This window comes from Phocoena phocoena, chromosome 4 (genome assembly GCF_963924675.1).
Source record: "Phocoena phocoena chromosome 4, mPhoPho1.1, whole genome shotgun sequence".
Taxonomy (NCBI): domain Eukaryota; kingdom Metazoa; phylum Chordata; class Mammalia; order Artiodactyla; family Phocoenidae; genus Phocoena; species Phocoena phocoena.
Window position 1 is genome coordinate 24,271,111 of NC_089222.1, and position 12,291 is coordinate 24,283,401.

A 12,291-nucleotide genomic window follows, 5' to 3' on the forward strand; every position below is an offset into this window, starting at 1 on the left:
ACACTTAGTTCTATGAAAATACCTGTGTATGATTCCTTTCTTACTTCACTAAGAAAACCTCAATTGTCTGTAGAACTCTGTTGAAGACAATTCAGTAGGCCTACCACTGGTCTTACTATTCAGTATTTCAATCTAAAAGACAAGGTGCTTGAAAACTACATTTCTGTGTGAAAATTCTGTGACTACATTGAAACAATAAAGTTTATCTAGCTCCACCTCTTCTCTGTTTAGTATCAGTGAATTTTAACAAGCAAGGGATACCCTTGATTTCTTCAAATTATTAAAATGTGAAGTGTGGTCAGCTGTGGTTGGAAGGATAAGACCCTTTTGCTTTTTCTTCCAGTAGAGGGCTGCTACTGGACAAAAAAAGCAAAAATCTTTACTATGGAAGGATTTAAATCAGAAGTTGAAGAACAGTCTGGGTTCTTTGGGTGTCCTAATGCTAAGATATTCATCTGCTTCAGAACTTAACACAGCTCAAAATACCTTCTGGTTCTGAGAGCACATAATACCGAGCTCTATAACTGCATAATTCTTGAACCTCAAATATGTGCTATTGGACCATGTAGAGAATTGTGCATTGTAAAGGATGGTCATGCTCTTCCTAGAAACCTAGCTTCACATTTTCCTCATCCTAGGGTGTATTTTCAAAATTAAAAATCCTCAGAAAGAGAAGCAAACCAAGCATACCCTATTACTAACCATTAACCTAAGCTTCTTTAAAAATGTTCTTTGTGTTTCAGATGTTGTATGACATCAGAGCATTTTAAAATGTAAGAACATACATGTCATAAATAATGCTTTAAACCACATGATACGAAATGTAATGGAAGACCTGGCTGGGTAAAGAGCATTTTTTCCTTTTCTTTAGGTTACAAAATTAGACGTAAAAGATACTAAAATATTTTCATTGTTTTTCTTCCTAGCATCAAAGTTGTTTTTTCTTTCAAACTGAAATATCTCCTCTTTTCACATGACAGAATTTAGTCTTCCTTTTCATGGCAGAATATAGTAAATCGCTTAGTTGCAATAGTTTGTTGTTCTAAGTCTTGCATGTCACTTAATGAATCCGATCTCCCTGTCTTCCTGCTCCACGGGTCCCCACAGCTTTCCAAGGTCATGTGAGACCCTGAGTTGGCAGCTCTATACTAGATGGGCATGGAACCCACCTTCTTCCACATTGCTTAGGTATCTCCTGTCTCCAATCTGCATATCAGAAAAGCATAATTCTGGATCAGGTTTTGATGATTGATAGTCATTATTTAAAAGTGAGGGACTTCCCTGGTGGCAAAGCGGTTAAGAATCCACCTGCCAATTCAGGGGACACGGGTTCAATCCCTGGTCAGGAAAGATCCCACATGCCGTGGAGCAACTAAGCCCGTGTGCCACAACTACTGAGCCTGCTCTCTAGAGCCCGGGAGCCACAACTACTGAAGCCCGCGCGCCTAGAGCCCATGTTCCACAGCAAGAGAAGCCACCGCAATGAGAAGCCCTTGCACCACAACAAAGAGTAGGCCCTGCTCACTGCAACTAGAGAAAGCCCGCGCGCAGCAACAAAGACCTAACGCAGCCAAAAATAAATAAATTAATATATTTATTTTAAAATAAATAAATCTATTTATTTGTTTTAAAATAAATAAATAAATTTATTTTAAAATAAATAAAATAAAAGTGATACTTTTATACTTTGATAAAAAGTATTTTATCAAATATTTTTTGATCACGTCTTTGTGCCAGGCACTATTTGGCATTTAATTCTCTCAAGAACTTACTCAAAACTCAACAGTGATATAAATGAAGTATAACTTTTAAAAATTGTGAATCACTATATTATACACCTGTAACATGTAATATTGTACACAAACTATAATTTTTTTAAAAAAAGAAGAATCAACATTAGCTCTGTTTTCACATAATGAGACTGAGACTCAGAGAAGTTAAGTAACTTGCAGAAGGTCACACAGCTAGGACTCGCTAGAGCCAGGACTCAGCTCTCCCAAGCAGTGCTGGAGTTAGTGCTTGTAACCATAGGGTCATATCTCCAATCCAAGATTTCTGATATTTTTCCCCTTTGGTGCAGGGTATCCTGAATGTGCCCAGCACTTGGCTGTGCTTCTAAGCTAAGTATTCAGTGCTGTTCTTTAATTGGACCTAAAATTACTGTTTCATCAAGTTGGGAAAAGCCCTGGACCCTAACTGTTAGTAATCACATAGAGTGTTCCATTTTAAATAGACTTTTTTTTTCAGGTGGGTCAAACTTTGAAAATAATGGTACTCTGTTTAAAATGGCTGGTGGTCAATGTATAATCATTTTATAACTTCTAAACTTTGTGTCAGATATTATTTAAATTCTGTTCTCATCAGTCAGATCATTTTTAATTACTAAGAGAGTCTTTTTTTTAACCCAGATGGTCTATGGTATTCTGATTAGAAAAAAAAAAACATAAGAAAAACTTTCTCTTATTTATGAGTGACAAAGCTACAGCCAAAAGTTTTGTCTGTGCTGTCCAAAAAGGTAGACACTGGCCACATGTGATTACTGAGCATTTCAAATGTGTGTGGCTAGAACTGGTAAGTGTAAAATACAAAGCATATTCTGAAAACTCAGGACACAAAAAAGATGTAAAATATTCCATTAGCAATTTTTATATCAATTATATATTGAAATGATAATATTTTGCATATACTGGGCCAAGTAAAATATATTTTAAAGCTAACTTCACACGTTTCTTTTTACTTTTTTTAATGTGGTTACTAGAAAATCTGAAATTCCGTATGTGGCTTTGCATTTATCTATTGGACAGTGCTGGTGATTAAGTGATTACTCGGGGATAAAAGACAGTATCAGTGCGAGTGGGATCAAGCAGCTCATAGCAGATATGGTCATCAGTGAAAAACGTTCTTTTTTCAGCGATAAGGTGAAGTAGTCATGTGATGACAATTCTACCATTTTCTCAAAGTTCTGCCCTGTTGCCGCTGTATTCATAAGAACCCCAGGAAAAGGCATTTCCTCCTTAGGAGAGAGTCTCAGACTGATTTTTCTCTAGTCAGAAATGTGGGCCTGGAATGACATATCAAGAACAAAAAAAGTCCCAACATTTCTAGCGTGGGTTGCAAAGCGGATGGCGTGGTTCCGAGCGGTGGTCCCTCGTGCAGATCCCCCACCTCTGCCATTGGGCTGAGGGTTTACAGCACAGCAGTGCAAAGCCAAAGGGCACCCACGAGTTCATTACATAATTCTTGGTAGCATGTGGCCAAGTGTGTATCTGCTCTGGGGGACGGTCAGCAGGCTCTGTCAGGCAGACCACGGCCGTCACGATGATGTTTTGACAGAGTGTGCTACAGGTTGTTTGTTTGGAAAAAGACTCACCAGGTATTTTTCCTCCCCCTTGTCCTTCCTCTCTCTCTCTTTTTTTTTTAGCCCTTTTAAACACTCTGGCATAATACTGAATGACTTTGTTTTTAAGCTGCCTTAGCCTTGCTTTGTGAAGAAAAAGCCTGAGTGTTCTTTCCCTGTAGGACACAAGTGTTATTTTTGGAGCAGAGATTCTTAGCCTGATCTCTGTCTAAACCAATTTCTGTTCTTTGTGAGGTCGTGGTCTGGGGCGGCTCTGAGTGATCTCTGTGGAGGGAAGCTTCCTGGCTTCATGAGGGAGCCTGGACCGAGGTGTCGAAGGGCCACGCCTGGAACTTCACGGCTCGGGGTCTCCACACACAGCTCCTTCGCCTTCAGATTCCCCTTTTAGGCTTGTCCCCTTGGAATAGTCTGGACCACATGATGTGAAGTGGTGTGATTTTCCTGCTGATGTCATTTCACGGGATGTTTTGGGTCAAGGTGACCCTCCCCTTTTTAACTGGGTACTGTAGGTCACAGACTCCTCAGAACTAAGAAAGCCATGGCTGGAGGACCTCTGTAGGCTGTAGAGGGTGTCGCCGGCTATGGGAGAGCCACAGCCCACTCTGAGGGCCACGACCTGGGTTCCCAAGGGCCTCTGGGAACATGTCTCGTGACTCACAGCTCAGAGCATCCCCTTCTGTAACCTGCTCTGGATCACGCTGCTAGACGCAACCTCTCCAGCTTCCCACAGCTCGTCTTCCTGACCTGTCATTCCTAGGAGTTTATTTAACTTGCACCTGCTGGGAAATACGTAAAATCAGACACAGTTGAAAACACTGCTGTCATCAACAAATAACACACGACCTTTCCTTTGGAAATTGGTAGCTGGGGATTCAGGGAGCAGGTGTAGATGAGAAAGGCCCCATGATGAACAGGTAGACCCTGCAGGTGTCACAGACTGCTTTCCCCTCGGTGGGTGACCTGTGAGGCGCCCTTCCCTGGCCGGCTATACATAGCCAGCAAAGCTTCTTACAAGAGAAACCTCTTTCCTCACCCTCCATCAGTCCCACCCGCAGACCCGAAGCTTCGCTGTAAATCCCGCAGAAGTCACTGCACCTTGGACCGGACAGCAGCCAGCTTGGCCCGGGCCTGACGGCGTCCCCGCCGCAGCCCTCCATCCTTCCTTTTCTGTGCCGAGGAAGCACGATTGGTGCTCCGCCATGGTCGACATGGGGGGCCTGGACAACCTGATCGCCAACTCGGCCTACCTGCAGGCGCGGAAGTCCTCGGATACCGAAAGCAAGGAACTGCAGCGCCGACGCCGGACCCTGATGCTGCCCGGGCCGCAGAGCTGCGACCGGCTCCGCCAGGCCCCGCCCAACGATTTCCACAGCCTGTGCGAGCAGCAGCCCATCGGCCGCCGCCTCTTCCGGGACTTCCTAGCCACGGTGCCCGCGTACCAGGAGGCCGTGGGCTTCTTGGAGGAGGTGCAGAGCTGGGAGCTGGCCGAAGAGGGTCCCGCCAAGGGCAGCACGCTGCAGGGGCTGGTGACCACTTGTGCGGCCTCCCCGGGGCACCCACACCCCTTCCTCAGCCCAGCTCTGGTCACCAAGTGCCAAGCAGCCACCACGGAGGAAGAGCGAGTATCCCTGGTGGAGCTGGCCAAGGCTGAGGCCATGGCCTTCTTGCAGGACCAGCCCTTCCTAGAGTTCCTGGCCAGCCCCTTCTATGACAAGTTTCTGCAGTGGAAAGTCTTTGAGATGCAACCCGTGTCAGACAAGTACTTCGAAGAGTTCCGGGTGCTGGGGAAAGGTGGTTTTGGGGAGGTAAGTGTTTCAGAATAGCCAGGCTGGAAGATGAAATAGATAGCAAAATAGAGTTTTATTTCACCTCTTCTTTTTTTTTTTTTTTTTAATCTCAAGGGAACTTAGAACTAATCTCAGTGCCACATGTGGAGAAAGAATTCCTAGCTTGCTCTCGCGTCTTCTTTCCGGTCACCACGTGACATAAAATGAGAATGGCATAGGAAAAACTAACAAAATGTGGAACTGACCAAGAATCTTTTTTTTTTTTTTTTTTTTTTTGTGGTACGCGGGGCTCTCACTGTTGTGGCCTCTTCCGTTGCGGAGCACAGGCTCCAGACACGCGGGCTCAGCAGCCATGGCTCACGGGCCCAGCCGCTCTGCGGCATGTGGGATCTTCCCGGACCGGGGCACGAACCCGTGTCCCCTGCATCGGCAGGCGGACTCTCAACCACTGTGCCACCAGGGAAGCCCCTGACCAAGGATCTTTATCGTGGGGTCTACAACAGGCAGGCACACACTGAAATGCCCCTCTGGTGAATGATAGCAACAAACAATGGGGGATCCCCCTTTCCCCTTAATTGTGGTAATGGAGGTAATTTGAGAAAAACTTCAGAGAGCTAAGAAAACACTCATCTTGAATTAAAGCCTGGAATTCCTTTTGCACCAATGCTGTGCTCATCTTTCTTTTTTTTAAGTTGAAAAAAATTCTTTAAGGTAAAAGTCACATGAGCCATTAACCATTTTAGAGTGTACAATTTAATAGCATTTGGTACATTACAATCTTGTATAACGATCATCTCTATCTAGTTCCAAGATATTTTCGCACCCCTGTGCCCATTAACAATTACTACCCATTTCCCCCCACTCCCCCAACCCACCCAGCCCCTGGCGAACACTGGGCTGCTTTCTGTCTCTATGGATTTGCCGATTCTGGTGTGTCATATCAATGGAGTCATACAGTATTTGAGCTTTTGTGGCTGGCTTCTTTCACTGTGCGTAAGGTTCAGAGGTTCATTCACATTGCAGCATGTATCAGTACTTCATTCCTTTTTAGGGCTGAATAACATTCCGTTGTATGGGAATACTACATTCAATTCATGTATCCATTCATCTATTGCTGGACAGTTGGGTTGTTTCCACCTTTTGGCTAGCGTGAATAGGGGTGCTGTGAACATTTATGTACAAGAATTTGTTTGAATACCTGCTTTCATTTCTCTTTCGTATATGTCTAGGAGTGGAATTGCTAGGTCTTAGGGCAATTCCATGTTCAACGTTTTGAGAAATCACCAAACTCTTCCAAGTTTTAAGTTCCCACCAGCAACACGTGAGGGTTTCAATTTCTCCACATCCTTGCCAGCACTTGTTAGTTTTCCTTTTTTTTTTTTTTTTTAATTATATCTCACATAGTGGGGGTGAAGTGATACCTCACTATCGTCCCAGCTCTATCTCAAAGCTTCTCTTTTCTCAGAAGCCTGCCATCTTTCCACCTTGGTGGCTTCCTGCTCCTCCACCCTCTGTATCCCCCTTCCCCTTCCTGTCTCCAGTACTGTCTACTTCTTCCTCTCCCTTTCTTTCTCTCCTTAAGGTATGTGCTGTCCAGGTGAAAAACACCGGCAAGATGTATGCCTGTAAGAAACTGGACAAGAAGCGGCTGAAGAAGAAAAATGGTGAGAAAATGGCTCTCTTGGAAAAGGAAATCTTGGAGAGGGTCAGCAGCCCTTTCATTGTCTCTCTGGCCTATGCCTTTGAGAGCAAGTCCCATCTCTGCCTGGTTATGAGCCTGATGAATGGGGGAGACCTCAAGTTCCACATTTACAGTGTGGGCGAGCGGGGCCTGGACATGAGCAGGGTGGTCTTCTACTCGGCCCAGATGACCTGCGGCGTGTTGCACCTCCACTCCCTCAGCATCGTCTACCGGGACCTGAAGCCCGAGAATGTGCTTCTGGACGACCTTGGCAACTGCAGACTGTCCGACCTGGGGCTGGCTGTGGAGATCCAGGATGGCAAGCCCATCACCCAGAGGGTGAGTGGCTCTTCGTGGGCCCAAAGGTGGGGCATAGAGTCAGAGAGGAGGGGAGAGGGCCATTCTATTCCCAGGGCAAGCAGAACCTTGGACTTAATGCTTTTAATTTCCTTGTTCTTAAAGCCCTTATGCTGTCATCTTGCCTTAAGTGGAGTGGTATAAGAGGATTAGCTCTTTGGGGGCTACTTTACTTTCCTCTCACTGGAAGCAGAGGGGAGCCTTCTTTGTGAGTTGGAGATGATCTGTGCCTTCACCATGAGATGGTAAGAGCTGAAGCCCTAGCCAGGATCTAGGTATGTCCCACCAATAACCACCTCCCTGGTGCCATGTTCCTGAGTCAATAGAGCCTTGGTTTCCTTTCCCGGAAAATTTTAGGGGCTGGACCCTAAAATTTCAGGATTCTAGGAGGTAAAATTTAATAGAATAAGAAATAGAAGTAACCCCAGCATTTAGCACATTAAAGTAAATATCTCCTTTTCTGTTGAGTACGCACTGGGGGAATGTTTTACATTGATCAAAGGTGAAATTTTAAATGAAAATACATATACAAGACAACAAAGGCAATTGATGTTTATTTTGATCAATTTGGTTCCAGGTGATGGCAGAGAATTCTTTAAAAAAGGAATTATAATTAAGCAATTATGTTAAGTGAACAATACAAAAATCTCTCCGATTCTGACCGTTCTTTACCACTGAGTTTCTGTGCACAAAGGTGGGAGAATTCCCAGGAAGATAAGGGCCCAAGTCAGGTTCCTAAACATCCACTTAAAACTTTGTTTTTGCACAGTTCCCAGCTTACAAGTCAGAGAGGACAGTCAGGCAAGGAAGTGAGAAAAATCATGGCAAGTTTGGGAAACCACAGGTGAATTTATGTGGCTATAATGTAAGGAATGTTGACAAGATGTGTAGGGCTCAGATCATGCAAAGGCATTGGAATTCTTTCTTGTGAGGGACCAGAAGCCATTGAAGGGTTTTAAGAAAGGGAATGGTGTGATTAGATTTGCATTTATTTTTTATTTTTTTTTTTTTAGCGGTACGCGGGCCTCTCACTGTTGTGGCCTCTCCCGTTGCAGAGCACAGGCTCCGGACGTGCAGGCTCAGCGGCCATGGCTCACGGGCCCAGCCGCTCCGTGGCACGTGGGATCTTCCCGGACCGGGGCACGAACCCGTGTCCTCTGCATCGGCGGGCGGACTCTCAACCACTGCGCCACCAGGGAAGCCCTAGATTTGCATGTTTTTAAACACCAGTTTGGATTGTAGATGAGAGGCAGAGGAGCTAGTTAGGAGGCGTATGCGGTGGCTCAGGAAGAGATGATGAGGCCTGTATAAAACAGTAGGACTGAAGAAGTGGGAATAAAGCAGAGCTGTTGGAAAGAGACCTGATGGGACTTCAGGACCAGCTGGGTATGAGGGTAAGTGATGCGGAAGGTCTCTAGCTCCAGTGACTAGAAGGAGGAACAGAGTTATGGGAAAGCTGGTAAGTTTAATTGTGAGTGTAGTGTATATGAGGCTCCTATGTGACAGGCAGGTAGACATTTAGATAAAGATCTGGTGCTCTGATGAAAGGTCGGAGCTAGACATTAGGATTTGGAGTCATCATGACCTGGGAAGCAGCAGACACCACTGGGTTGTTTGGGAAACAGTGGAGGAAGAGGACCAGGGATGGTAGCTAAGGAACATCAACATGTAGGGGGTGTTGAAGCAAAGGGGCCTTGAAGAGGTTAAAGAAGTAGGACGAGAGTGACAGAGTCATGGGAGCTGTATCAGTTAAGGGTTGATTTCAGCAGCATATCATAGAAAACCCAAATAATAGTGGATTAAACAAAAGAGGGGGTTATTTTTCTTATGTAACAAGTAGTGTGGCAATAAGCATGGTTGGTATTAGTTCCGCAGCTCCAGGATAATGGGGTCAACATCTCTGTCATTTTGGCCTTTTTGACGTCTGCAAGATGGCTGCCCTAGCCCCAGACATCAGGTCCACGTTCCAGGCAGGAGAAAGGAGGAAAGGTCAGGAGTAAATAGGCATGCATGCACCAACCGAATATGTCTCCGAATATGAACTTCCTTGGAAGGCCCATCTGACAGCTTCCATTTAAATATCATTGGCTAGAACTATTATCTGGCTACCCTGCCTGTAGGGGAAGCTGATAAATGACTTTTTTTTTTTTTGGAATGAGAAACACAGGATATGGAGCAGGTAACTGGCAGCCTTCTCCACAGGAGCCAAAGGAGAAGAGGATTTAAGGGAGGAGAGTGGTCAGCACTGTCGAGTGCTGCCAACAGGTCAGCAGGGGATTTGACAGTCAGGAAACCGCAGTGTCCTCAGGAAGAGTGATGTTCAAGGTCAGAACTCAGACTGTGGAGGTTGGATTGACCTGGGAGTAGAAAGTGAGACAAAGGAAGGAGGGAGACTGGTCACTACAGGAGGACACAGGGAGGAGGATGGAGTTTTAAGGAGGGGAGATTTAGATGCTGAGACAAGAATCAGGAGAGAAAGTACTGGTTCTGTAGGAAGGAGAGGCTGAATGAAGGTGGAGAAACCGAGGAAGAGGTGGGGATGGGATGGAGGACTTCCATATCACTGTCTTCTAAGTTGGGGTGGAAGAAGCGGGAAGATGGCGGGGAAGCAGAGTGTTCGCCTCCGTGGGACTTCACTATGAAAACAGAAACATCGTGGGACTTCCCTGGTGGCGCAGTGGTTAAGAGAATCCGCCTGCCAGTGCAGGGGACATGGGTTTGAGCCTTGGTCCGGGAAGATCCCACACGCTGCGGAGCAACTAAACCCGTGTGCCACAACTACTGAGCCTGAGCTCTAGAACCCGCGAGCCACAACTACTGAGCCCGCGAGCCACAACTACTGAAGCCCACACGCCTAGAGCCTGTGCTCCGCAACAAGAGAAGCCACCGCAATGAGAAGCCCGCGCACCACAACAAAGAGTAGCCCCCGCTCGCTGCAACTAGAGAAAGCCGCACGCAGCAATGAAGACCCAACGCAACCAAAAATAAACAAATAAAATTAAAAAAAAAAAAACGGAAACGTCATGAATCCATGTCTGTCTATGCATGGAAAAACCAAAGTGTATTTCTTCAGGATTTTGAATTCGCATTGTCACTTATGCAGAGGAGAGGTGTTCCTTCTGAGTGTCTCATAGGCATGTATCATGCTAATCGGTGGTACATCTCCACCTTGCTGAAGGTTGAGGAGACACGTAGCTCTGTCTCTTGTAAATCCTTTCTCAGTCTTCCTCCAGCTCTATTCATGGGCCAAGAGAATATTTAGGGACAGTTCCTTCAGTGGCTCCTGTGTCCAGCTGTCTGACTCTTTTGGAAACTGGAGGAAGCTTTCCGTGCCTCCTCAGTATTGTCCACTATAATGAATGCAGTTGGTGGAGAAGTTTACTCACTGGAGACCTCTACCCTTTTGCCTTTCCTGAGTCCCTCTTTGTCCCATGAGACCAAATTTCTGGGTTTAGACCACTTGCCCCAGTCCTCAGACCTGCCTCCAAATCCCACGGGACCCTCAGGAAGGGTGCAGGATGGGGAGGGGAAGAGTCAGAGAGAAAGTTTAGAAGCCATAAAAAGAAAGACAGGGTTTCCCAGGTGGCGCAGTGGTTGAGAGTCCGCCTGCCGGTGCAGGGGACACGGGTTCGTGCCCCGGTATGGGAAGATCCCACATGCCGCGGAGCGGCTGGGCCCGTGAGCCATGGCCGCTGAGCCTGCGCGTCCGGAGCCTGTGCTCCGCAACGGGAGAGGCCACGGCAGTGAGAGGCCTGTGTACCGCAAAAAAAAAAAAAAAGACAGAAAATGGAAAGCATCCCTCTTTCACTGTTTACCCCTCCACATAGCTAAGTAGAGCCCCTCGGTTTCCTATTTACTGTAGGTCCCACACATGTAACTGGGCCCCCAAGTGGACTTTAAGGTCATTATACTCACAACATTTCACAGAAGAAATGAAAAGGAACATATTTACAGGGCTTCTGTAACCACTAACATTGTTTTGATGTCAAGATACTGTATAAAGAAGTACTGTGAACATTATGAAGAAGGTGTGAAGGAAAAATCACCCTGATTATGAAGGTTGATACCTGCCTGAACTCTGCAATCCTTCCAGAAAAGTTAAGGCATCGTGGCTTTGGAGACATGGCTAGCTGCTTCTCATTCAGCTACTCATTCAGTCTTTTGTAAGCCAGCATTGCTTTCTGCTACATATGAAAGAATGCCAGATTCTCAACAATTTCAGTGCCAAGGTCTCTGTGTAAATCTCCTGGCCTTTTCCTCCTGTCACAAGATGGCTTTTGCAGCTCCAAACATCAAGTCCACATTCCAGGATGGAAGAAAGGAAGAGAAGGGAGAATGTTAACAGACCCTGCTTACACCGCGTTGGCCAGGACCATGCCACGTGTTCACCTCTAGCTGTAAGGGAGCCTGAAAAATAGTTTTTCATTGTCCAGCCTCTATTGCAGGGGATGATAAAGGAGATGGGGAGTGAGATCAAGTGTTGGATGAGCTGACAGCATCTGTCACCAGCCCCCAGGAAAAAAGTATTGAAAAAGATGAGGAAATCTTGTTCAGTTTTTAACTCACACAGGCATTAAAATTCGCAAATCATTGTTACAATGGTGTGGTAGGTAGAATTCTAAGATGACCTCCAATGACCCTTGCCCCTGTATAATTTTTTTCCCATTGACTTGTGGGCAAGACCTGTGAGCTATCACTCCCGTGATTGTATTACATTATAAGGCAAAATGGATTCTGAAGATGCATTTATGGTTACTAATCAGTTGATTCTGAGTTACTCAAAAGAGAAATTAACCAAGTGGGGCTGACCTAATCACGTGAGTCCTTTAAATATGGGTATAGAGGCCAGAGACAGCAGAACTCAGAAACTGAAAGCATGAGAGGGCTTCAACACACCATTGCTGGCTTTGAAGATGGAGTGAACCACATGGCAAGGAATGTAGGTGGTCTCCAGAGCCGAGGGCTGCCTCTGAATGACAGCCAGAAACATAGCAGGGACCTCAGTCTTACAACCACAGTGAACTGAATTCGGCCACAACCACATGGACTTGGAAGAGCGTCCTGAGCTCCAGATGGCAATGCAGCCCAGCAGAATCCTGACTTTGGCT

The 12,291-nt window shown here is 45.9% G+C and overlaps 1 protein-coding gene across 1 annotated transcript in view; it reads left to right on the plus strand.

The window, feature by feature from the left end:
- The first annotated feature begins 4,460 nt into the window (after positions 1-4,460).
- GRK7 (G protein-coupled receptor kinase 7) overlaps positions 4,461-12,291 on the plus strand; it is a 35,679-nt gene continuing 27,848 nt past the window's right edge. The window contains exons 1-2 of the mRNA XM_065876620.1: positions 4,461-5,163; positions 6,728-7,165. Coding sequence (XP_065732692.1) covers positions 4,558-5,163; positions 6,728-7,165 — 1,044 coding nt within the window. The 5' untranslated portion in view covers positions 4,461-4,557. The remainder of the gene's footprint in view (positions 5,164-6,727; positions 7,166-12,291) is intronic.